Source organism: Gastrolobium bilobum, unplaced genomic scaffold (genome assembly GCF_033153095.1).
Source record: "Gastrolobium bilobum isolate Gb01-03AN ecotype WA unplaced genomic scaffold, APGP_CSIRO_Gbil_v1 utg6330, whole genome shotgun sequence".
Taxonomy (NCBI): Eukaryota; Viridiplantae; Streptophyta; class Magnoliopsida; order Fabales; family Fabaceae; genus Gastrolobium; species Gastrolobium bilobum.
Window position 1 is genome coordinate 32,020 of NW_026896517.1, and position 25,506 is coordinate 57,525.

The following is a 25,506-nucleotide window of genomic DNA, read 5'->3' on the forward strand; positions in this document are numbered from 1 at the left end:
TTATTTGATTCATTAATGTTATTTTTGTAAATCAATTTAATTTTTTCATTTTAAATTGTTTTGTGGTGATAATGTTGTAATTATGTAGGTTTATTAAATAAATTTAATTTACTTTCAATTTTAGATTCAATTATATTTTAAAAAAAATTCTTATATTTTTAGAAATCAGTTTTCAAGATTGATATTACAAAAGAGTTTTGAAGAAAAAGAAAAAGAAAATCAGATTCAAACAGACGCTAACATATTGTGTTGTTTTATTTTCATTGATTTTACCTCTCCATTTTTGTGTTACTAATCTAGACCACTTGCTATGAGATAAATTATATTGATAATTACCTATTAACCAATTTATCCATTGATCGAATCTCGAATACCAAATACCAAAGAAAGAAAGGGGTAGTAATAAGTCATATAAAACAAGTGGATTCATGATAGATACGCTTCACACTTAGCAGTGCATTCAAGAAAAAATATTAAAACAAAATCCAAACATAAGAACACTTCAGAAAAGCAGCCCAGTCTGTTTCTGCAATTGAAACAAGTAAAGAATTAAGGGGAAATTCTTTATGTGGTGTTGTTTCTCACTAAAATTGTAATATGTATCAGTTTTTGCCACTTCATTGTCTTTTTTTAAGTTCTCATAATAAATTGTAAAAAACAATTTGGGGAAATGATTTTTCTTTTTAAAATATGTAACTTATGATTTATTATGTACTAAGAGTGTTTTAAAATCCCACCATGCCCCCCGAGTCAACCCTGACCCCTCCCCTCTGAGGGTTGGGGTCACAAGTTGGACCCTATATGCATATCGACTCCTCCGACCTTCATATCCGGTCGGGTTTCAGTGACAACCAAGGACCCCTCCCCTCTGAGGGTTGGGGTCACAAGTTGGACCCTATATGCACATCGACCCTTCCGTCCCCCCAAACCTGGCCAGGTTTCAGTGACTCCCAGGTCAGAGGGGTCAAATGGAGTCACTGCATGTTTTTTTTTTTAAAGAAAATCTCATGAAACAAACTCGTTTCATTAAAAAAAAAATGCTTGCAAACCTAAATCTAATCGTTCTCTTATCTCCCAGCGACCTAGACTTATGGTATCTTGATACTTTGGTATCATTAGAATATGAGCTTTGTACTTTGGTATCTTGATATTTTAATTAGGTTGTGTAATATTGACTTGTGGTTGTAATTGGTGAATTATGTTAAGTATATTTTGAATCTTTGATGATTGGTGATTTGTTTTTTAATATTTTCATATAGGATATATATTTCTATTTTTTTAATCAGAAAAATATTTCTGCAGTTAATGCAGATAAATTATCTGCATTTACTTCTGTTTTGGAATTGAAAGATTAGAAAATTATAATTATAAAGACTATAATAACCTTAAAATAAATTAAATGTACAAAAACACCATGATTTTCATTCCAAAACGACGTCGTATTGGGCTTACTGCAGATAACTTATCTGCAGTAACTGCAGAAAAAATGAACCCTTTTTTATTAAATAAAACCGGGTCAGCATAGTGATCCCGTGACCTCCCGGTTGAATCCGTGACCCCATGACCCCTGACCTCGGCCGGGTCGATGGTCGGGCCGGGTTTTTAACACTGGTACTAAGGGTGGTACATAGTTATAATATTAAAGTTTTATTTTTTTATTTTTATTTTTGTAAACTAAAGTTGAATTTTTTTTTCTTTCTCTTCAGGTTGATGTGAAAAGTAAAAAAAAATACAACTTTAATATTATAACTATGTACTACTGTTAGTACATAATTATGAATTGTTAAAAAGACATAAGTTACATCCTTCAAAAAGTCAAACTTTTAACCCATCATTTAATTGAAAAATAACACCACAAATGCTAAAAATTCTTCATTTAGTTTTTTTCTTCTTTTTTGGTGCAAATAGTCAGTTACGAAGCACGGACTCTTCTTTTTTCTTTAATTATGCGTGTCGGACACGTGTCCGACACGGACACGCTCCGACACATTTTTCTGACACGAAGTCAACTTTTTCGGACACGTGGTCAACGGTCGAACACGCTCGGACACGTTTTTTTTTAGTCTTAATTTTATTTTATTAACTAAAAATAAAAAAATTATTTATAAATTAATTTTTTTCTGTTATGAAATTTGACATGAAAAATTAACAAGGTATGAAAAATTATTTTTATTTATATTTATACTATGAAATTTCAATATATATGACTTATTATGGACTGTTATATCTATTAAATATAAATTATATTATATATATTAAAAATATTATTTAATATCAAAATGTGTCCCAACGTGTCGAAATATGCCATTTTTTAGAATTAACGTGTCGGCGTGTCGTGTCGTGTCCCGTGTCAATGTCCGTGTATCTCGTTTCATGGGGGATCGGCAAATTATTGGGCCGAACTGGATTTGAACCAGCGTAGACATAGTGCCAACGAATTTACATAGTAGTGAGATGCTTCCATTAGCTTGTAAACAGATTTAGTAGTGCTGAAGGTACTTGTCGATAATTTTTCATCTCTAGCTTCACTGGGAAGATAGTAAGTTCTGTCTTCTTCCTCCTCCCTTGCTATTACCCTTAGTAGGAAAAGAAATTATTTGTTCCTGCCATCTAAATTGATAACGGCATTAATCTCTCACTCTTTACCAATATGTCTAAATACATCAGTCAAGGAAGGAACTGTTAATGGCAGCCAGAGTACCGGACAAAGATTTACTAAAAGGAGATAAAGCATCAAGTGCAAATTTGATTTGAAGAAATCAAAGCAGTGCGATCAAACGAGTAAAGATAGAGAAATTATATTATCCCTTATGTCTCAGGGTATTGACTAATAAAGAAAAGGAAAAAGACTTCTCATGTTGCATGAGAAGTCTACTCTCCTACCACTCTCACTTCGATGTTCGTGTCAATCACTTTTCTATTTTTTCTTTTTTCTTTAAGGTGGACCCCATCTCTTTCTCTCTCTGTAGGAAAACTTGCATTTCTCATGCAACATGAGAAATTGCAAGCCCATAAAAAAATAGCAACAACGAAAATGTACTAGACGGGTAAGATAACCATGCCCCGGTCTAGTATCGTGCATATATTTTACTACCATTGTTTCACATTTATCTCGTGATTTTTCAATTTCTTTGAGTTATTATTTATCTGCAAGTAAGCTATTGATAACATTTTATCTTATGTGAAACCACTTTAGCGGTGTTCATTGGTGATCAAACACCATTATAAACCAATTATTTCTGTAAAGGACCGCTGTTGTTACGTGAGCCAGTCTTCTGATTTTAAAATGTATTTCACATCGTCATTAGTCTCTTTATTGCTTTTCTCCACTTCCCCCTCAGTCTCGCATATGTTTTGAATAGAATTATCAGGCCTTCATCAGAAGAATAAAACCATTAACCTCGTCGTACCAGCAAATAATTAAGCAGATACAAGAAATTTGGGGCCACTTCTTAAACATTAAAGTTTCAATTTAAAATCCATATGGACGGGACGTTTTTCAAGGATTGATGCTAAAATTGAGCACATAGCAATAAAATCCCAGGTACATAAGCAAATGAGATCCATATAATCCGGGACTTAAGGCTCCAAATGTCACGAAGCACTGACTGAGCTTCACTCAAATCATTTCTGGTTCTTAGTTTGATGATGACAATTTGAGCACTTGAAGTAAGATGTTTATTTAACGTCTGAATGACTCACATCTATTGGATATATGTCTATTCCAACCATTTAGAGATCGTGCATAATATTAATAAGTCCGTTGATGATTACATGATGTGGCATTCACGATGCCTTTTTAATATCAAAATTCAGATAAAGTGGAAACAGAATATTTTATACTGGGGAGTGGACTAAGAAATGATACTTGATAGTTGATAGCAAGCATAAGAAGAAAATAAAACCAAAGCGAGACAAAATCAGTAATATTGGCCTTATGTGCCTCAAACAAATGACAATGTAATATCTTATTAAATATGAGCCCTTAATAACAGAGATGGAGTCATTTAAACCATCTTGAAAATTCAAGGCGTTGATTCGTCCAATCAAATGTTGAGGAACATTGACACAACCAAATTTGAGGGAATAAAGTTCAATTTTACCTGAAGCCAAAAGTAACTGTACAGAATGAGCACAATCGAAAGCTAATGAGCACTTGGTGCATCTCTCATACTCAAATTGAGACTATTGCGCATAGTCCTCCTTCCGATTCCAGCATTGCCTTTCTGCATCATGGCAACAAATTCACCGTAGTCTATCCTTCCATCCTAAAACAAAGATATAAACAAAACTGTGAAGTATAATCAAACTAGAAGAGGATGCAAGAACTTAATTTAATTAAAGATCAATAAAGGGAAGTCCGGTGCTATGAAGATCCTGCTACGCACAGGGTCCAAGGATTTGATGTTTATTGAAGATTACTTAAGGCTTGATATAGATTTGATGATTTAGTTTTTTCCCCCATATATATCACATCTCTGATCACAAAAAGTTATATGGACAGATCAAGCATAGGTTATAACTGCATAGTCTAACCTTACACCCACATCTAGTCATACATATAAAAATAAAGTAAAAACAAAGGCCTGAAGACCAGGTGCAATCACAAAGTGCTTTCTAATAATAAAATTACATAGCTTTCATGAAACTATGACAATCAAATAACATAACTACAAAGTTCTTGTAACAAACAGTACAACAAATTAGAAGAACAGCATAGTTTGGAAAAAAATACAGATGTTGCCGAATGTAATATAACCACATTCAAGAATGTAATATAACAAGAATAGCATATTTTATTTTTTGGTGAATAAAAATTTAGGGGAGGAGATGCTACCCATTCCAAGGCCAGGGTATGTGTTAGGAAACCACCTGTAACTAAGGCGTACATTAGAAAGGGTTGTAGGGGATCGGGGACGCTAATGAATAACAGGGAGGGCATAATTAACGTACGTATGTAACAAACTGCAAGATTGGCAGTCATTGAAATTGGGAGGGAAAGTAAGGAAAAGTGTGTAGAAAGGAGAGGGAGAGTGCAAGGTCTCTCAAATACACCTTTTCTGTTTCAGCTCTTCATCTTCCATATTAATTTCACCATGAAGATACTGATATCACAATGATATCAGTATCCACAGGAAGAATACAGTGAATTTACCTTAATTTAGTGTGTTCTGATCCAGTCTATCAGTATTACCAGAAACCTCAATGAGGACTTATAGTGGTACTTACAGATTGCCTTATGAGCGAAGCGCTTTCATTAGTATACCTATGTACATAGTATCGCAAGGCTCTAGACAATGTAACAACTGTGTGATTTTGGCAGTAATTACTATAATAAGTTATCAAAACTATTTAAGGTCACAGTATATTGCCACGTCCTTGATTATCACAACATAGTCCTAATAAGTATACTAGTAAACAATCAACGTATCCATAATGTTATGAACATAAATTAGTGTAAAACCTTATTTATGTCGTTCAAAGATACACTCTATCAATTTAATCCCTCAAAATAAATTTTATCATTTTGATCTTTAAAACTTGAAATCCCCAATTTTTCTGTCCTCCATCCATTTGAGCATAATAGTTTTAACTTTACATGCTGATTTGTACTATCAAAAGATGATATGACAGGCCAACTCAAGAAATTGATCCTATTTTCCTTCCCACAGCCATCATCCTCCCCCCACAAGCGTCTCGAGCAAAACCCCATGCAGTAGTTCCTTGCAAAACATTCACAAGGGCATGCACTCAGAGCAGGACTTTTTCTTATCATCCTCCCCTCACAGGCATCTTGAGCAAAACCCCATGCAATCATTCCTTGCACGAGACTCACAAGGTTATGCGGTTAAAAGAATGTATCTGCTGTTATTGAGAAAAGATTGAACAATTCACAAGGGTTTCTGACACAGCTCTGGTATTGCAGATCGAATTACGAGGAAGAAAAACAGAGAAAGTAGAAATGGGAAAGGAAACAAATAAGTTTTATTGAAGAGAAAAAAGAATTACCAATCAAATAGATGTACACAAAGAGGGAGCACTCTCCTTATTCCGAGAAAACACAGCCTAATTTTCCAATCAAATAACAACCTACCCTGGGAAACGATACTCCCTTATATTTATTAAAATAATAAAACTGGATAACTAGCAATCAGCACTAAAATTCACTAAAATAGCTAATAAATATTTAAACTTATCTGAACTACTAAACAAATTCAACAGTAGACTGAACATTAGCTGACAAACATCCGTTTCCTTGGTTGACTTCACTTCTCTGGTATAAACCTTGAGTAGTTGTGGACCTCCTGAATCTTTACCCGTAGTAGTTTCCCCTTCAACAGAGTCTCTAGACCAGTTGACAAAATGAATGAAAGCTGCCTCCCCCTTCTGTCCTCTTCTTATTCATTTAACAATATTTCCCACTCAAACCCCACTCCCTTCCAACAACCATACTATCTTAATTAATTAACTAATCTAACTGTTCTAACTAACTAATATTCTCTGACCCTAGCAATACGATCCCCTAAAGTTCATCCTTGTCGGCAAGGTTGCATTCTAAAACTACACCATTTTATGAAGCATATTTATCCTTTTGAATGTCACGATTGCTGTTCATTCTATAGTTGGTAAGCTGGTCTGGTGGCATCTCAATATTCTGTGACCCTAACACATGCACTCATGGCAGACTATTTCTTTGTTTCAATGTTGTATTTTCTTTCTTACCCAGGGTCAGTGGTATTATAGAGATCGTAATAGTACAAATTTCTCAGGCAATGAAAGTATATTATTATTGTACCCCAAAGGTGGCAATATGATTGGGGAATGAAAGTTTTAGAATAATACCCAACTTTCATTGCTAGATTATTATATTCTATCAGATAAATATAATATAAAAATCAATAATATAACCTCACCTAACAACTTAAGCTTTTGGATTGAAATGATTCTTTACATGTTTTAGAGACTCCATAACCAAGTGATCACGAGTTCGATCTTCACAGCCCATATTTTATTAATAAATAATTAAATATTATGGAGTTTCTTAACATAGTTAGGCGAGGGTTGTGCATTGTCCACCCTTCAAGCTTAATGGGTTCTTGTGTAAGGGACGTGTTAGAAAAATATAATATAAAAATCATTAATATAACCTCATCTAACCGCTTAAGCTTTTGGGTTGAAATGATTTTTTACATATTCTTTTAAGGGGTAGGTTATATTTACAAACTTTTTGTTTACAAACTACACTATGTATTCTCGGGAATACATAATTGAGTTTATAAGAGTTTGTAAACAAAAAGTTTGTAAATATAACATTTTCCTTATTTTGAATTTCAGATCAGCGTAATTTGTCTACTATTTGCTGAAACCTTCCTGATCTAAATTTGCGGCACTAATAATTTATTCTGGCATGATTTGTAAGATAGCCAAGATTGCAAGAAATACTTATTTACGACAAAACATAAACTTTCCCGTGATAGACTTCTCTCCACTGCTAAAAACTATTATGGGGATTAATGATTTATAAGGATCAGGATGATGAAGGGACCAAAAAATTGGGGATTTCAAGTTCTAGGGATCAAATTGATAAAATTTACTTTTGGAGTGCTAAATTTATGAAGTGTATCTTTTAGGGACCAAAATAGAGTTTTACTTTATAAATTAATTACTTCTGGAAAGCATCTCCGATTTATGAATAATATCTCCGATTTAGGGACTCTATATTGTAAATAATTAGATTTTATTTTATTATTTTCCTTAATTTTCCAGATTCCTAGTTTTCTAATATTAGAGATTGTAGGTCAGGTATAAATATAATGTTCTGCTGAGGATTCCATCAAACAATTCACAAATCCCTCTTCTACAATTACTATCACTCTTCCATAGCCTTTATGAAGGTTTAATGAAACCATATAATTTCTACTATAATTACTGCAATTTCTCTAGGACACCCCATATGCATTTCAGAAAGAGAGATACAAGCTTCTATTAGAATGAATTAAAAAAAAAAAACTCCTCATGAAACCTCAACTTGCGACTTGTAAGGGTATGGATGAGAGAAAAATATTTGTACACAACATTACCCTTACATTTATGCAAAGAGACTTTTTGGATTCGAAACTCTGACCTTTAGTCACAAAAGAAAAAAAAAATTTATTTTTTTTTGTAAACCAAAAGAACATATTTACCACTGCTCTAAACTCGTTCTCTTAAAAAAAAATTATTAACCAAACAATTTTAGATGTAATATTTATACAAGTTCATACATTGATTAATCAAAAGTAGTTTTAAGGATCTAAATTTCAATCTATGTTAAGATGATAGAGAAAGTAGTTTTTATAATCTACAAGTTTTGAAATGAAACTCCCCAGCATATGCATGGGTTAGACGATAGTATAATGCAGAATAAGTCTTAACAGAATATCCAACATTGTAAGAAAATGTGAAATCTAAATACTTAGTCAGTCCCTAAAGGAAGATATATAAATAATACCCAGCCTACGCATTTCCTATTTGAATGTATAGCATAAGCATAGATTCAAATGACTTACATTATCTTGATCCACTTCCCTAATAATATCTTCAAGAAAAACATCAGTCATTTTATGTTCTGCACAGGCGTGTTGAAGTTCATCAACCGTAATATAACCACTCCCATCCTTGTCAAAATATCGGAATGCTGCAATAAGATGTTCCTCACGCTCTAGTTTGTTAAGATGAACTGTTGCGGCAATAAACTCCCCATAATCTATAGTTCCACTGTTGTCCACATCAGCCTGAAACAACTAGGGAATTTCAGCTAGCTAAATGGAACACAATCAACGCTCATTTAACGCGAATAAAAGCTGAAATTTAGACATTGTTAAAGAATAATATAAATCATTAACAAGGCTCTCACCCAACACCTTAAAGTTTTGGGTTGAAGTAGTTCTTTACATGGTATCAGAGCTTCAGTAACCACAAGGTCACGAGTTCGATCCTCACCGCCCCCCACTTTTGAGTGGAATTAAAAAAAAAAAAAAAAAAAACACAAGTAAAACCAAAAACATTGGGCCTGTGTAATATCCACACTTCAAGCCCAAAGGGCTCTTGTGTGAAGGGGTCATTAACAAGGCCCTCACCCAACACCTTAAGATTTTGGGTTGAAGTGGTTCTTTACAGACATAAATAATAGAGTAATGTATTTAAAGGATGATCATCTAGTCCCATGGTCTTCAGCTCTATCAGGTTTAAACATGCAACACTAATCTCCAACGTCAGGCCGTCACCCTTGCTGTCAGAAAAACAATATCCCAGCTAAGAAAGAGCCCTCATATTTATATACATTCCAAAATCTCAAACATTCTTTCTTTGGGTTTATCTATCTTGATCTTTAAAATATGAATTCAACAAGTAATGTAGAAAAATCATTCAACAGAGGGGATGACAGAGGATACAACACAAACAAAGAGCATATGTATAAGAATTGAAAATTCATAAAAATAGAAAAATAAAGAACTGAGTGGAAGTACATAAACAAAAGAAAAGAAAAACTTACCGCTTCCATAAGATTACGTATTTCTGTATCCTTAAGGGTAGACCCATATCTTCTTAAACCAGCTTTGAGTTCGTCGAAAGTGATTGCACCACTGTTATCAGTATCCATCGCCTTAAACATTTCTCTCAAACCAGCAATCTCCTCTTCAGACAGACTTTCAGCAATTACCTGAGAAAATAGGATAACATGCAGTAATAACTGTTTATCAGATTGAATGATTGATCATTAGTGACATAGTAAGTTGATCAAAGACAGCATTATACATCATTTATAGAAACTGTACAGAGGAGAAACATTTATAATAACTGCAGGAGAGGAGGAACATTTATAAAAAGAAGTTACCAACATTCAATCAAACAAAAAGCCAATAGATGACAAAGCAGTGGCAACATGGGGAGATTCATTGGCATCCAAGAAGTGCACAACAATGTGATGACTCCACAAGCTAACAACAGCCCTTCGTTTATCATGTATAAGAGTGCATTTCCTATCTTTTTCATAAGAATGTATGAGAGTACATTCATACATAAACAAAAATTCATGCAATTAGATTAACTTACCCGCAAAGCCATCTTCTTTAGCTTATTCATCGCAGAGAACTGTTTGAGACGAGAGAGAACAGCACGATCCAGTGCTCGGTCTGGGGCAACTCCATTTTCACATATCCAAGGATGACCTAATCAGGCACAACAATAAAGAACATGTGATCATTATATTAGATTAAATTATGAGCAATGATGCAGAAAAGAACATTGAAAAGTAAAACGGTAAAGTTCTCAACATTTGCATAATTTAATCCATCCCTCTGTTTTATAAAATAGACCAAAAAAATTAAGCTTATAACATTGAAGTTTGTTTTTAAAGGAAATAACAATTTTTTATCCATTTATTAGTCTAGAAAGGAGAATCTTCCTAGGCGAGTCTGCCGTGGACGAGGCAATAACAATGAGATTTTGATCACTTTTTGCATCACTGACCAATCCAAGGTCTAGTTGGAAAGTTTCAATAACAAAGGGTAATGTCAATTTCTAATGCTCATCTTCTCTACTACCCCTGCTCTGTAAAGAAATCAATGTATCTACATCCAATATGCAATTATAGTGCCAATTCAAAAAGAAAAAATCATCTATCTTATTCATATCAGGACAGCACTTGTTTTGTAGTGAGATGGGATCAGCAAGAAAATTATAGAGGGATGAACATACATAACACTTCATGAGCAGTCAACCGTTCTGAAGGCCAAGAACATAGCATCTTTCTAATCAGATCTTTTGCACTCTCAGATATTAGCGGCCATGGATCTGATTCAAAATCTATATGTCCCTTCAATACTGCATCAAATATACCCTGCTGGGTTTCTGAATTCCAAAAGGGTGAAACTTTCAGTGATGTCACAGGGGAAAGAGAGGAGACCAAAGAGTATCAGCCATGACATATACCTGCCCAAAATGGTGGCACACCACTAAGCAATATGTACAGTATGACCCCCGCTGTCCATACATCTGCTTCAGGCCCATAATGCTTGAGGAGAACCTCAGGAGCTACATAGTACGGGCTGCCAACCACATCAGTGAAAACTTGCCCTGTGGCAGTAATATTGAATGAAACATTGAACAAACTCTCATTAAAACATGGCATGGCGTCCTCTAATAGCAATGACGTATCCTCAACAAGAATACCATAAAGTTCAAGAAAAGTGTTATAAAATTGAAATTTAAAAGACAGGAGCACCAACTTCAGAATTGGGATTTGCAAATTCAGAAGCATAAAATGAAGATAACAAGCATGCATTATGGAATATAACTGTGCCGAAGATACAAAATATGCAATAAAATAAACAAAAAAAAAAATGTAATTTTGTTCTTAAGAGGTAAGCAGAAGCACAAGGGGAATAATTATGGAGAAAAAAGATGTACGATGTAAGGGTGCGCTGTTGTGAAAGTGATGGTTACTAGTTAGTTCTTGTGCTGACCATGATACTAAGAGAAAGCAATTTGTTACCTGGTTTGAAGAAAACAGAAAGGCCAAAGTCAATTGCTTTAAGAGAGAAATCATAATCTTTATTGACCAACAAAAAGTTTTCGGGTTTGAGATCTCTATGCATAACCCCAAGGGAATGGCATGCCTCAACAACACCAACAATAATTTTGGTCAATTCTGCAGCCTTCCTCTCGGTGTAGTGGCCCCTCTGGATGATGCGATCAAACAACTCACCTCCAGAACAAAGTTCCATGACAATATGGACATAGAGTGGATCCTCATAAGCACCCTTGATGGTGACGATGTTCTTGTAACCTGCTAAATGGTGCATTATCTGAATTTCCCTCCGAACGTCCTCTACATCCTCATTGGAAATCAACTTCCTCTTGGAGATGGATTTGCATGCATATTCAATGGAGGTGGAATTGTCGGTGCATAAATAAGTGGTGCCAAATTGTCCCTGTCCTAATATGCGGCCAAGAGTGTATAGATCACCAATGTTGGGAGTCTTATGACCCAATACATAATATGCTTGGTTATCGACGCCTCGGCGCATGACGGCGTCTTTTTTCAAGGGTTATAGTTGTTAACGTTTTCGGTACAATTTGGATTTTCTTTTAGCTGCTTGCTGGTCTGAGTTGGAGCGATCAACGGTAGAAGGAGTGTTTGTGTTGCGCTTGGAATGTTCTTCGGCTGGCTGTAGGCTGTAGGCTGTAGCCCTCAATATATTTTCCTTTCAAAGATCCACGGCATATGTTATGTTGCCCATGAAACAAAATAATCCACGGCATGTGTTGCGCAATAGTAATAATCATAATATCAAACAACTAAATTTTCATTTATATCACCTAATATAATTTATTTTACTTTTTCAGCAAGAGGGAAAGAGAAGTAGAAAAATACCAGAAGGTGAGAATGAAAGAGGATGGATGAACTCAAATCTCGACCACTCACACTTCGTTTCCTTTCAAATCATGATTCTTTCTCACAACTCATGCAACTCTGCCAAAAAGTTTACATTTTCTCTTGCACTTGTTAATTTTACGATGGTTGCTACCGAGAAACATCGGAGATAATATGAGTGCGCCAGCTACCCTATATCTCTATTGTGTTTTACTAAATTTTTTGTCTCTCTGTTTTTTTTTTTTTTTTTTTTTTTAACAAGCCCCTGCAATCAGTAGGTAAATACAAATGAACAGGCAGAAAATCAAATGGACATGAAAATATCTTTTCTTTATTATGCGGGAATTCGTGAATTACGGAGTTCGTCCAAGTCATAAATCGAATTTGAAAATACTGTGTTTGTTTTTCTGTTTATTATATGTGAATTGGTTAAATTCGAACAAAGGGGCCAATGCAAGCTCTGCTCGTCCAATTCCGGCGGTTGTCAACCTTCTCCCAGTATACCAATTTATAAATAAAAAATTCTTTTTGGCTATTTTTCTGTTTTCTTTTGGCTATATGTGAATTGGTTAAATTCGAACAGAGACCAACGCAAGCCCCTCGACTCAGGTGGTTGCTTCCAATGGACCGGTTCTATTTTAACTATTCACATATTCCAGAAAAAAAAAAATTGTAAAAAAAATTTAAATCAATGTTTTATGAAGCCGCTCATAATCTAATTGCTTCCACAATAAGCTGTAGGACAATAGTTTGACCAATCATTTAATCTTATCAATCCTTCAAAACAAATATGAGAATAAACTGCAGTACATCATGAACCCGCATTTGTTTATGCTCTAAATGTTTCAACGTCATGATCCAATTTTTATTTTCACTTCAAAAGTAAAACTTTGGAGAATCAATCAAAGTTATCAACCAAAACCTTTGAGGGTACAAAAAAATAAAACCACAAAAAGTTAGTACTTTTTTATCCCAAATAAATATTATAGCTCGAGTTGCAAATATATATGTTTTACCATTTATTTAGTATTGTCAAATAAAGAGCTTCAATTAATGAACTCCTTCTTCTTAAATATTGAGTGTGACCAGGCTCGTGATGAGACCCCGTTTACTCACAAACTCCGAATGAAAGCATTATACACCATTAAAAAAATGCTCAGTTGATACAAATGAAATTTTTGTCTGAACTGAAATTGAAACTGCACCATTAAAAGTTGATACACCCTATGTAGCATCGATACGACACGCGACACGTGACACGACACGACACGACACTCCGACACGTCAATCTTAAAAAATTATGGATTTCGACACGTTGGGACACGTTTTAATATTAAATAATATTTTTAATTTATATGGTGTATATTTCATTTAATATTTAATAATTTAACAAAAAAATAAAACTAAATTAATAATACCCATCAACACGTTATAAAGATGGAAGCTTTAATAAAAAAAAATAAGAACTGGGATGAGAGAGAGATATAATATCAGATAGAGAGATCAAATCATATTAGAGAGAGATCAGAGAGAAGAAGATACAACAAGAGCGTGATAGGAATTGACAACAATGATGCTGAGATGATCTCTTATCTACTTAAGGGGAAAAAAGACAAAAGATAAAATTGATATGATCAGGTGGAAGCTTTATTAATATATTTTAACTTTAAAAAATAATTAAAAATTAAAAAAAAATACGAAAATGCCATTTGACCGTGTCGGACACGGTCAAATTCGCGTGTCGGAATGGTCAAAGTGTCGAAAAAAGTCAACCGCGTGTCCGACACCATGTCGGAGCGTGTCGCCGTGTCGGAGCGTGTCGGACCCGACTCTTCCTGTTTTTACAAGTGTCCGTGCTTCCTTGGATACACCATTAAAAATTGAAATTGAAACTGCATTAAAAAGCATTAACAAATTTTGTCAAATAAAGAAACTGAAATTGAAACTACACAAGCATTATACACCATTAAAAATTGATACACCAGTAAAAATTGAAACTGAAATCCACCACCCAAAAGAAAAAATTGAAGAAACCTCTTCTAGGCAGAACTGAAAAAAATTTGTTTTTTGATTTTTTGTTTTTTTTTTTTCAGATTTTTTGTTTTTTTCAGAATTCAGATTTTTGCTTCAATTAACCTCTTCCATTCGGATCTCCGACGAGTCTATCCCTAGTTTATTCACACACGCACAGAAGAAAAATCCGAAAACAAAAAACTGCACAAAAAATCTCTGAGTTACCTTTGTGAGAAGTGGTTAGGTTTTGGTTTATCAGAGGCGGTGATGACGCAGATTTAGGTGCAGCACCAGAGTCCCGTGTCGGCTCCTCAAAACAGCGTCGCTCCTGCTCCGAACGCGAACCAGTTCCTGACGACATCGTTGTACGTCGGCGATCTTGATCAGAACGTGAACGAGTCGCAGTTCTACGATTTGTTCGACCAGAATGCTCAAGATGCGGCAAGAGCACTGGATATGCTAAATTTCACTCCACTAAACAACAAACCTATTAGGATCATGTATTGAATCGAGAGGAAAGGAGGAAAAAAATGAGTGAGAGAGTGTAGGTGAGAGAGACTGATGTGCCTCTGGCAGATGTGGTTTTTCAAGTTGAAATTGATAAGAATTGAGTCATTAAAGAGCAATTTAAATACATATTTGCTAATTATATTGATTCTTTTTATGTCAAACTATTTCTCACCTATTGTTGTGTTTATATAGGTAAAAGAAGAAAAAAATATGGAAATTATGGAAGCCTTATGATCTACACCACTCTGCTAGAATTTCAATGATGCATAAAAATCGTGAGCCAAATGGCACAGAATTGGCGCATACTAGCGCCAAAATGGCGCAAAGCGGCGCCGGAATTTCACGCACGAGGCAGTGGCACGGCACCTAGTCGCGCCAAAATAGCGCCAACTAGAGCCAAACTCATGGCCAAACCATGGCGCCTAGTGGCGCCCAAGATGAAAGGAAGAATGGCGCCAAGTGGAGCCCAAAAAGTAGAAGGATGGCGCCAATTGGCGCCAGTTTACGTATAACTGGTTCCGACTTTTCAATTCTAACAGAAGCGTGGCGCGAAGTGGCGCCACATCGGCGCCAACTGGCGCCGGTTTGCGGGAAGGAGTACCGTGTTTTCTCAAGGGTATTTTTGGAAGAAAAAAGCGAGATTATAAATAGGATCCTTATGACAGAATTAGGGATCCAGACCTATTCTATTGAAGTGAGACGACGGTGGAGCTCCGAGAGGATTCTGAAGAGCAAGTTCTTCTTCTTCATCTTCTCTTTTACTTTATGTTTTTATGAATATTGGATTTTTAGCATGATTATGCTTGGCTAGTTTACTTTTTATTGTAGTTAGGGTCACAAACCCTATGTGAACCCTTGTTACGACGGATTGGTTTATTTTACTCGTTTATATAAATTGTCTTTATCTCTATCTTGTGCGTATTTATATTATCTTTATTAGAATTGATCAATCTGATAGTTGAGGATAGTTTGAGGGTTAGAACCCTATATAGGAATATTGGGGTTTTCATCTTGAAAGGGGGTAGGATAACAGTTCGTATGCATGCTAGGAATAGATGTGTATTGAATTGCATATGCTTGAATTATCGTGTTCATTGCTTAATTCTCATGAGGGGTTACTAAGGGATTAGGATTCCAATTAAGATTAAAGGGTTAAATTGCCAAGGGATTGGAATTTAACTAATTAATTCTAGAAGATAATTATCTAAGTATTTATATAAATAAGTATTTTTTAAATCAATCCAAAGTAAAAAGTGGGGATCATAAGGTGAGTGCACTCTAGCTACAATGTTTTTCTCACATTTACAAAAATCAATTTTCAGTTTATTGTTCTATTTCTTATAAACAAAATTACAAAAACAAGTCTTTATTTTAGTTCTCACTTTTACACAAATCGACAATATTTGTCACAAACCTTTTGAACTCTTCCATTCTTAAAAGGAACAATTAATTGATATACGATCACAATCCCTGTGGAGACGATACTCTACTTACTTTCTATATTACTTGTGCGATCGGTATACTTGCCGGAGAGCATCAAAGACTGAGCTAATGGAGAGAAAGTAAAGAGAGAAAAAAATCTAAAATTAAAATTTCTGTGTCCGCACGTGCGGTCATTTGACCCCACGTGGGTCCGCCACTGCACATATTAATGTGATACCCAACCAACAATAACAAACCCACGAGAACCTTGTTCACATAGACCACCAAGTTACTCGTCTGATTATGTGCATGGCCAGAGGCGGACGTAAGTCAAAGAGAAGGGGGGCACGTACCCCCCTTTAAATTTTAATGTGAAAATACTAAAATACCCCTCAATTAAAATTCAAATTTCCTCCTATTTTATTTTTCGCTTTTTCTCCTCCATACGTGACCAGACCTGGCCATCTTCATTAACTAAATTCAAACTTAAGTATGATACAGCAGAAGCAGTCATCGCCTCATCGGAGACGGAGAGGAGAGAGCTGTATACGATTTTCTTCTCCACCCTTCAATTTTGTTCTCTTATTGTATTTTCATTCCTATCTGTGTAAGTGTAATGGGTTGGATCTTATTTTATTTGGCTTTTTTGTGATTCTTTCAAAGGTGCAGCACATAAAAGATGAAGGTGGCAGGGGGTCAAGCATATGGGAAATCTTCACTTCACCCATAACCACCCAGACCCAGGTTTATTTATTTATTTATTTTATTTTTTTGGTACATACAGGTTTATTTATTTTATCTCTTTCTTTTCACATTCTGTGTAAGTTTTTTAGCTCATCAGTCACCTTCCTTTCTGCGTCCGCCTCTGGTCTGGTACCGTCCATCTTTTCTTTTCTTTTTTAGTAATAGGTACCGTCCATCTTTGAGTGTCGATTTTTTTTTTATATAAAGCTAGATTTACTATAATACTAAATTTGTATTTTGCTTGCATTATTGAGTGTCAGTTTCTTTTTTTATTGATTTATTATAATACTTTACTAGATTTACTATAATTTAGATTGTGCTAAAAAAATATGTAGGTTTCTTTATGCATATTGAGTGTCAGTTTCTTTTTTTTATTGATTTATTTTTGTCATTTGTCTTTTTTATGATGGAAAGATATGTGGGTTCTTTTTTTACAAAGTCAAGTAGTGGTAGTACTAAACGTGCTCGATCTGAATTTGCATCTATTGATTTATTTCAAGATAAACAAAATGAGTGTGCTACTCCCTCAAGTCAGAACAAACCAACAGTAGAAGGTCCACCGGATTTGTATGTTCCTGATCCGGGTAAAAGACTTCCTATTATGAGATTTGCGAAGAGTGCTCAAGAAAGAGAAATGATTCGAAGAATTTATCTAACGAATGGTCCTTGTCAACCAAAACTTGACAACTCTCCTCAATCCTTAATTGGGGTAAAATGCGTAGATTTAATCCTCAATGGTACAATGAGTTTGACACTTGGTTGGAGTATAGTGAATCAAAAGATGTTGTATTTTGCTTGCATTGTTATCTATTTAAATGTGAGCACGGTGATGGAAGGGGTGGTCATGATTCATTTGCAGGAGAAGGATTTAGCAATTGGAAGGACAAACAACGGCTTTTTAAACATATTGGGAAAGTTAGAAGCATTCGTAAGTTGTGCTTCAATGCTGCCAAAGATTTGATGAATCAAAATCAACATATTGACATTGTTGTGTCTAGCATTTCTGACAAAGCCAAATAGGATTATCGTATTCGTCTGAATGGTTCTATTCGATTTATTCGATATCTCATACGACAAGGTTTGGCTTTTCGGAGACATAATGAGACAGATGCTTCAATGAATCAGGGAAATTTTGTGGAGCTTGTAAAATTCCTTTGCGAAAGCAATGAGGAGGTAAATAATGTATCTTTGAATAATGCCCCAGAGAATCTCAAAATGATAGCTTCCTCAATTCAGAAAGATATTACTAGTGTTGCTGCTAGTTTAGTTACTAGAGCTATTATTTCATATATTGGGGATAATTTCTTCTCTATACTAGTTGCCGGAATGCATGGCATGTTTAAATCCATGCAACTCTTTCTCGGCATTTGACAAAAATAAGTTGTGTGAATTTGCTGGCTGTTATACTTCGAATTTTGATTTGAATGATTTTGTCATGCTTGAATATCAGCTCGACACGTATATTTTTTATATGCAAAGTGATCCTAATTTTTTGAATTTGCAAGGAATAAATGATCTTGCCATGAGGATGGTTGAAAAGAAAAAAAAATATTGTGTATCATTTGGTTTATTTACTTGTAAAGTTAGCATTAACTTTTCCCTTAGCAACTGCATCTGTGGAAAGAGCATTTTCAGCTATGAAATACATCAAGACTGCACTTCGTAATCGGATTGGGGATGAATGGTTGAATTATTGTTTAGCGCCATATATTGAAAAAGATGTATTTGATAGCATTGGTAATGAGGCAATTATGATGGAATTCCAAAAAATAAGGCTTAGAAGAATGACATTGTAATTATTTTTATTGTAATATACTTTTATTATTAAAATATATGTACTTGAACTTGAGTGCCCACCCTTCTTCAAATTCTTGGATCCGCCACTGTGCATGGCTATAATGGTTGATGGCTTAAGCTCCGTATTGTTCATAAGTAGGCACGTATGAGCCTTCTACGTCCCATGACCGAAGACCAGTTGGATCGTGATGGCTTCCACTCTATATGAGAGGATCTGTATAGCAAATTCGACCATCGGGAATGATCCTCCATTCATGATAATGTATCGATGTTTGCTCAAAGATTTTGGTGTTTGAATAACCTTTACTTTGATGGAGAGACAAATGTTAAGGGAATTTTTGGTTTCCCTCTCACAACTCCATCTTTTTCCTTAGAATGTCCCAAGTTGTGTGTGTGACTTGGGATTGTTATGTTAGTTCTAAGCTTTTTTTGCATTGAAAAAGAAAGGTTGGATTTCTCTGAAGTCTGCCATTATCCCTCTATCTCAGGCTCTTGTTCTCACTCTTTAGCATTTTAAAATGGGTTTAAAAATGTATTTAGATAAATATTAAAATAACTTTATAAACTTTAAATTCTATAATATAGGCCGAATACAAACTTTCTACTAGCTAGCAAGACTGTTTCAAATGTCTCAAAGGATTGTAGCATAAAGAAGCGTTTGGTAAAGGAAAAAAATTACCCGAAAATCACGATCCATGAAAATATGGTGAAAAAGTGAGTTTTTCGGGAATGTTACCAAAAAATTATTTGATAGGTCAAGATATTCATGGGAATGTTGTAACATCCCCGTCTCGAGCCGGTTCAATTAACATACATATGATACAAACAGAAACAGCGGAAGACTTAACTTACGAAAATACGAGCTAACTTTTTCTTTTTCTTTTATCCTTTTGCATATGATATATCACATAGCATACATCTCTTAATTCAATTCTCTTTGACGAAGACGAAAATCGGACAGAGCAACCTCTGTAAATCGGACAATTGGGGATTTGCAAATCCCACTCTCAAGGGTTCCTGATAAACAGTTCATACCATATATGATTTAAGAAATACCAAATGTCCATCTAAGACTATATACTCATCAATGGGCGCATGCATGACCTGGCTCCGCGCCACTATGTCTAACAACATGCAAATCCAACATGTAAACATATAACTGAATACTGCATCATAATGTAAACATGCCTGAATACATAATTGTACATGCATTAAAGCAGAAAACATGTACAAATCATATACAGGTTATATAAAAAATAAAGGATCAGACATCATGATCCACAAAATGATGGAATACGAAACAACATAAATACACTCCAAAATGGCAGTAGCCTACATCTACTCAAAATCTGGTTCGTCGTAGCACCTCTACCCATGGGTCGTGTCCCTGCCTCGTGAGGGCTCACCGGGAATCTGAGAACCTGAAATGATGTCCGCAAAAAGGGGTGAGATAACAAATCTAAATAAGCTCCAGGTTTATAGAGAATTCTCCATACCTTTGGGCCCACTTCTGCATGAGATTCAGATACAGAGTATACAAAATATCATATAACAGATATCATAACAGAACAAAGCATATATACATATCTTATCAGAGGCATACACAGTCATTCCCAAGGGAGGACCCCAAGCGGAACCAGAATATAACAGAGGCATACACAGTCAGTCCCGAGGGAGGACCCCAAGCAAACATCAGTGCACAAATAAATCAATGGCCAAAGATCAATACATAAATCACATCAGAACAAATCATATCATGTTATCAAATAGCTCTATATGAATGCATCTATACAAAGCATCAAAAATAATCATACAATCCACCCATCGTTCAATAACCATGGTGGAGCACTCAAGCAGTAAAAGACTCCTTAAACATAGAGCTTACCTTTTGAATCTTTACCGATTTCTTCATTTGTAACACAAGTTACCTATTTAGCTCCAAAAGAAATCCAAAGACGCTCAGTCCCTAGGCACATCTAGAGCAGAAATTCAAAACAAATCTCAATAAAATGCTTCAATGCCATGTAATTACAGACATGCACTTTATTGTTTTTTCTTTTATTTCTTTACATTCATGCCCATCTTATGTCAATCCACAAGTCAAGACCATAATTTCCCAATTTCTTTTAGTAAACCCTTTTAAGGATGATTACATGAACCACAAGCACCCTCATGGTTTCATACCCACGTAGGGTTCTAAAATAACCCAACCAAGCTTCTAAAATACCATTTATAATTGTTAACAATTTCTAGCCCCACAAAGCCAATATGGCCGAAACTACAACAAGGAAAAGCTAGGGATTTGCATCAAATAATTGACACAACCAATAGTTCCTAGAATTCACACTTAGTCCCTAATTATTCATATATTTTCATAACAATTTTAAGCCTAACTTTGCCTATTTTTGTTCACAAGGTCGTTGCAACACATACAAAGGAGCTAAGGTGCTTCTAATTATGTCTTAAATTATTTAACTTCAAAATCATACTAAAGTCATGCATTAGGACCTAACCACATCATCAAAATAATTTTTAACATAATCATCCCTAATTAGACCCTAATGGCCGAAATTCATAAGGAGGGTTTCCAATAGATTTTCCATTTAATATTCTCACTTTAATTCCTAACTCTCAACATACACATACATATAAACCTCCACAATTATTTAATTTAATTATTTTGGCACATTAACCCCTAAATGCCCAATATGGCCGAACCTAGTGCGGTGGTCCAAGGGAATTTTTTTATACTTTCAATTTTCTTACCCTTCACTCACACTTTCAATTACATATAATCATTCATAAATTATGCAATTATATTTTTTGCACTCTAAACCCCCAAAAACCCATCATGGCCGAAATCTAAGTAGTGGCCTAGGGAAAAAAAATTTCAATTTTTTCAACTCATCATCATGCTTGTTTGACCCTTTATCATCATTAAACACACTAATACTTCATAAATTTCAAGTTTTCACTTCATAATTCTACACAAAATTATGCTCATAATATTCAAAACTTAAACCATGAAAATCAAACCATTAGAATGAGGATTTCTTACTTCAAATCGCTTATCCAAGGCCCAAGAAACAAAGCCCAAGCTTGGCTCCACTCAAAAATCAACTTCTCTCACTAGGATGAATAGTGACCGAACTTTTAGGAGGAGAGAGCTTCTCACACAAGCATTTTCAGCCGAAACAAAGTAGTGGAATGGATTCACCATGATCTCTACTTAAACTTTCATGTATGGTACTTTGTGTTTTGGTGGCTAAATGAGTGAGAAAGAGAGGAGAGAGAGAGAACCCTAACCTCCCCCTAACACCATGAAAGCCACGGGTGAAGCACAAAGAACAGGAAAGAAAAGACGCGCAGGAAGAAGAAAATAAAAGGAGTTACGGTTTGTAAATATTAAGTTACTTTAACTAGGTAACAACTTATCTATCTACACACCTTCATTCATTACCAAACTTACCCAATAGACTAGAATATTTTTCTAGTCATATTTCTAACTTTACTTTCACTTTTCAGGTAACTTTGTTCATCCGTATTTTTACCCCTTAACTGTCATTTTAACTCATTTTTCACCAAAGGTGACTGCATTTCTTTTACTTCTAATTATTTTTCAATATTAAATCCACAATTACTAGTGAAGGTTATTATAAAAGTTGAGTTAATTTTATTAATATTATATTTGATTGATTGTAGAATATTGTTAGAAATGTATATGGAAATTAATCATGTCCAAAAAAATTATCAAATATTATCATCACATGGAATTTTCAAAATACCACTCATTTGATGGTATTTTAAGATAGAATTGAATCCAAGAACTTGACTTTCTCGGAATTTTTTTGTACAATCATCATATCATATCAAACATGAATAAATCGAATTCTTAATCTCATTTTTCCATGATTTAAAAAAAAATCTTCTACCATTGTCAAATGGGGAAGAGTACGGTTGATTAGAGAGAGAGAGAGTACGCTTCTAGAGTCAAAGAAGCAGATCATCCTTCCAATTAGTCCCAAAGTAAGGTTGAGTCTATGCAGGATAGCAAGGAGCTCAAAATAACATTCATCTTATACATTGTATGCAAGTGGGGTGTTTCTTTATTTTCAATTTCACGGGCATTTAAAGGTAGAGATAATGAAGGTACTACATGGTGATGGACGACCAAGAGCGTCATTTCACGCGAGCTTGTATGATGTTTAATGGATAATGAAAAACAAAGCATGCTTTGGTGATAATTGAGGAATAATTTTTGCAAAAAGTATTCAAGGATGAACATCCATGGTAGACTTTAAAGAAGACTTCAAGTATGTTACGAATTTTTTAGTTTTTATTTTATTATTTTGTTATTGTTGCTAATTAGTTACTAGTATTTGAATTTGTTTGAATAAGTCTTGGCAGTTTCCACAAGCCTAGCAAAGTGGGTATAGGTAATTTTAGGTGGTTCCTATTTTCATGCATTATGGTTTTGATGTGTAATTGTCTATTTATTTAGAATTTTGATTAATAAAACACAATAATTCCTCTTTCATGTGTGCAAGCAAGAGGTCAGGCTTCCAGTAAAGCCACCATTTTTCTTTCTTTTTGCTTTGCCATCTCTTTGGTCTGTCATCCTTGTGTTACAAAAATAGCCAAAATAGGGAAGAAAACCCAAAACAAAACCTTGTACTTACCAGCTTGGTATCAAAGCACAGGCATGGATGAGTGTGAAAATGCAGTCCAGTCCTTGTCAGAACAATTTAAGGAGATGTTCGTTCAACTTTCCGATAGGTTGGATGTTATGGCCACCACACCAACACGTCAAAAAAGGGATCATTCTGGAAGCAGCTCCCGCACGCAACATACGCTCCCAAGGTGGTCAAGTTGGATTTTCCGCGATTCAATGACAATGAAGACCCAACTAGTTGGCTATGTTGAGCTGAACAATTTTTCCAATATCATCACACCTTAGAAAAAAAAGAGTTTCACTTGCATCTTTCTATCTCACAGTAGATGCTCAATTGTGGTACCAATTACTCATCCAAGATCATCCCCAAATCACTTGGTTGGAGTTTCGGGAAGAAATATTGCAACGCTACGGTGCCAATCAATTTGTTGACTTCTTTGGGGAATTGATCAAGTTGGAGCAACATGATACGGTGCAAGAATACCAAAGCCAATTTGAGAAGTTACTATCTGTAAAGAACCTTGGGATACACCACCCCAACAGCTAGCTCAAAGGGTGGGAGTGCCCAATACCTTATAAACTCCACATTAATTGCACATACAACCAATGTGAGACTATATATCTCAACACGCCCCCTCACACGAGAGCCCATTGAGCTTGAAGAGTGGACAATGCAACAGGCCCAACCTACATGTGCTAAGAAATGCCACAAGAGAAAGTGAGGGGCAGCGAGGCTCTGATACCTGACACGAGCTGTCGAACTCGCGCAAATTAAAAATTAATTTTATTTAGGGTTCAGAAAATTTGCAGTAAAGTGGAAAACCCTAAGTCGTCTCTCAAGGAGTTTGCAAGGATCTTAATCGCTCAGTTATGAAAATAAAAATAAAAATAAAATGGAAACCAAATGAAAACGGAAACTAAATGAAACAAGAACTAAATAAAAATGGAAATCAAATAAAATGAAAACCAAATAAAAATGGGAACTAAATAAAAGAGAAACTAAGGAGAAACAGAAACTAAAAAGGGGTGGACTTAATATGATTGTCAATTTAAACGGAAATAAAAAAAATAAAATAACAAAAGAGAATAATCAAATTAAAAGCAACCAACCCAAGAATTAGGATTCCAAGGATATCCATCATTGGACAAATAATTACCAAATCGTGATTGATCTCAATTGAATCAGAATCCTTATTTCCAATTGAGAACCCTCTCTAAGCGATCGCTTAGCGTTTGGTCGAATACGGCGCGTCTACTCGAGCAATCGCGGAGTATCAACCCGTTCGACTTGAGTTCATTAGGTTAATCAACCTAACCATTAAATCTAATAGTTAATCTCTTTCCTAAGAACGCAATCGTGTATCTCAGATTGAACACCCACAATCGCGCGATGCCAAACCGAGTTGGAAAGAGAAACATGTTTAGTTCAAAATGAGGCGCAGGTCCTCAAGATTCAACCATGGAATCCTCAACCCTTGGGTTTATTAAATAAAAGAGGAGAAAAAAGAGACGAAAATTATATTAATTTCAAAACTGTATAATTCAAACTCAAACGAAAGATTCTCCACAAGGTCCCTACTCTCGCCCTTTTAACCCCTAATCAAGCTGGGCTTTGGGCTCTACAAATCCAACCCAAAATAAAAGAAAACAAAACATAAATAATGACTCCGTTCTTGTTGAGTTTTGTAGCCCTATCTATTAGCTGCAAAACTCAACAAGAACGGAGTCAATCAGACATCTGTAGAGTGAGATATGGTCACAATACGAAAGTAGTGTAAATCTGAAAAATTATGACGAAAATCAATTAAACCCAATTAAAATCTAGAATTCTGATTTGACCCAAAAAATCTTTACTTAATTCAAATAAATCACAAAAATACCACCCAAGAGCAATAAATAAGTGTAACAAAATATGTGTTATCAATACCAT

General features: G+C 35.0%; 1 protein-coding gene across 2 annotated transcripts; it reads right to left on the bottom strand.

Annotated features, from left to right (window-relative positions):
• Positions 1 to 3,907: 3,907 nt before the first annotated feature.
• Positions 3,908 to 12,808, bottom strand: LOC133300221 (calcium-dependent protein kinase 4). 2 transcript variants are annotated; one of them, XM_061499737.1, is made up of 8 exons: positions 12,419 to 12,805; positions 11,537 to 12,248; positions 10,975 to 11,118; positions 10,741 to 10,893; positions 10,096 to 10,211; positions 9,536 to 9,703; positions 8,550 to 8,774; positions 3,908 to 4,268 (listed from the first exon to the last, which is right to left on the bottom strand). In XM_061499737.1, the coding sequence occupies exons 2-8, from the start codon at positions 12,069 to 12,071 to the stop codon at positions 4,146 to 4,148; spliced, it is 1,464 nt and encodes a 487-aa protein (XP_061355721.1). In that variant the 5' UTR covers positions 12,072 to 12,248; positions 12,419 to 12,805; the 3' UTR covers positions 3,908 to 4,145. The 2 variants fall into 2 exon arrangements, with proteins under 2 accessions (XP_061355721.1, XP_061355722.1); XM_061499738.1 differs by lacking the exons at positions 3,908 to 4,268; positions 8,550 to 8,774 and adding an exon at positions 9,201 to 9,271 and having other exon boundaries at positions 12,419 to 12,808.
• Positions 12,809 to 25,506: the final 12,698 nt, after the last annotated feature.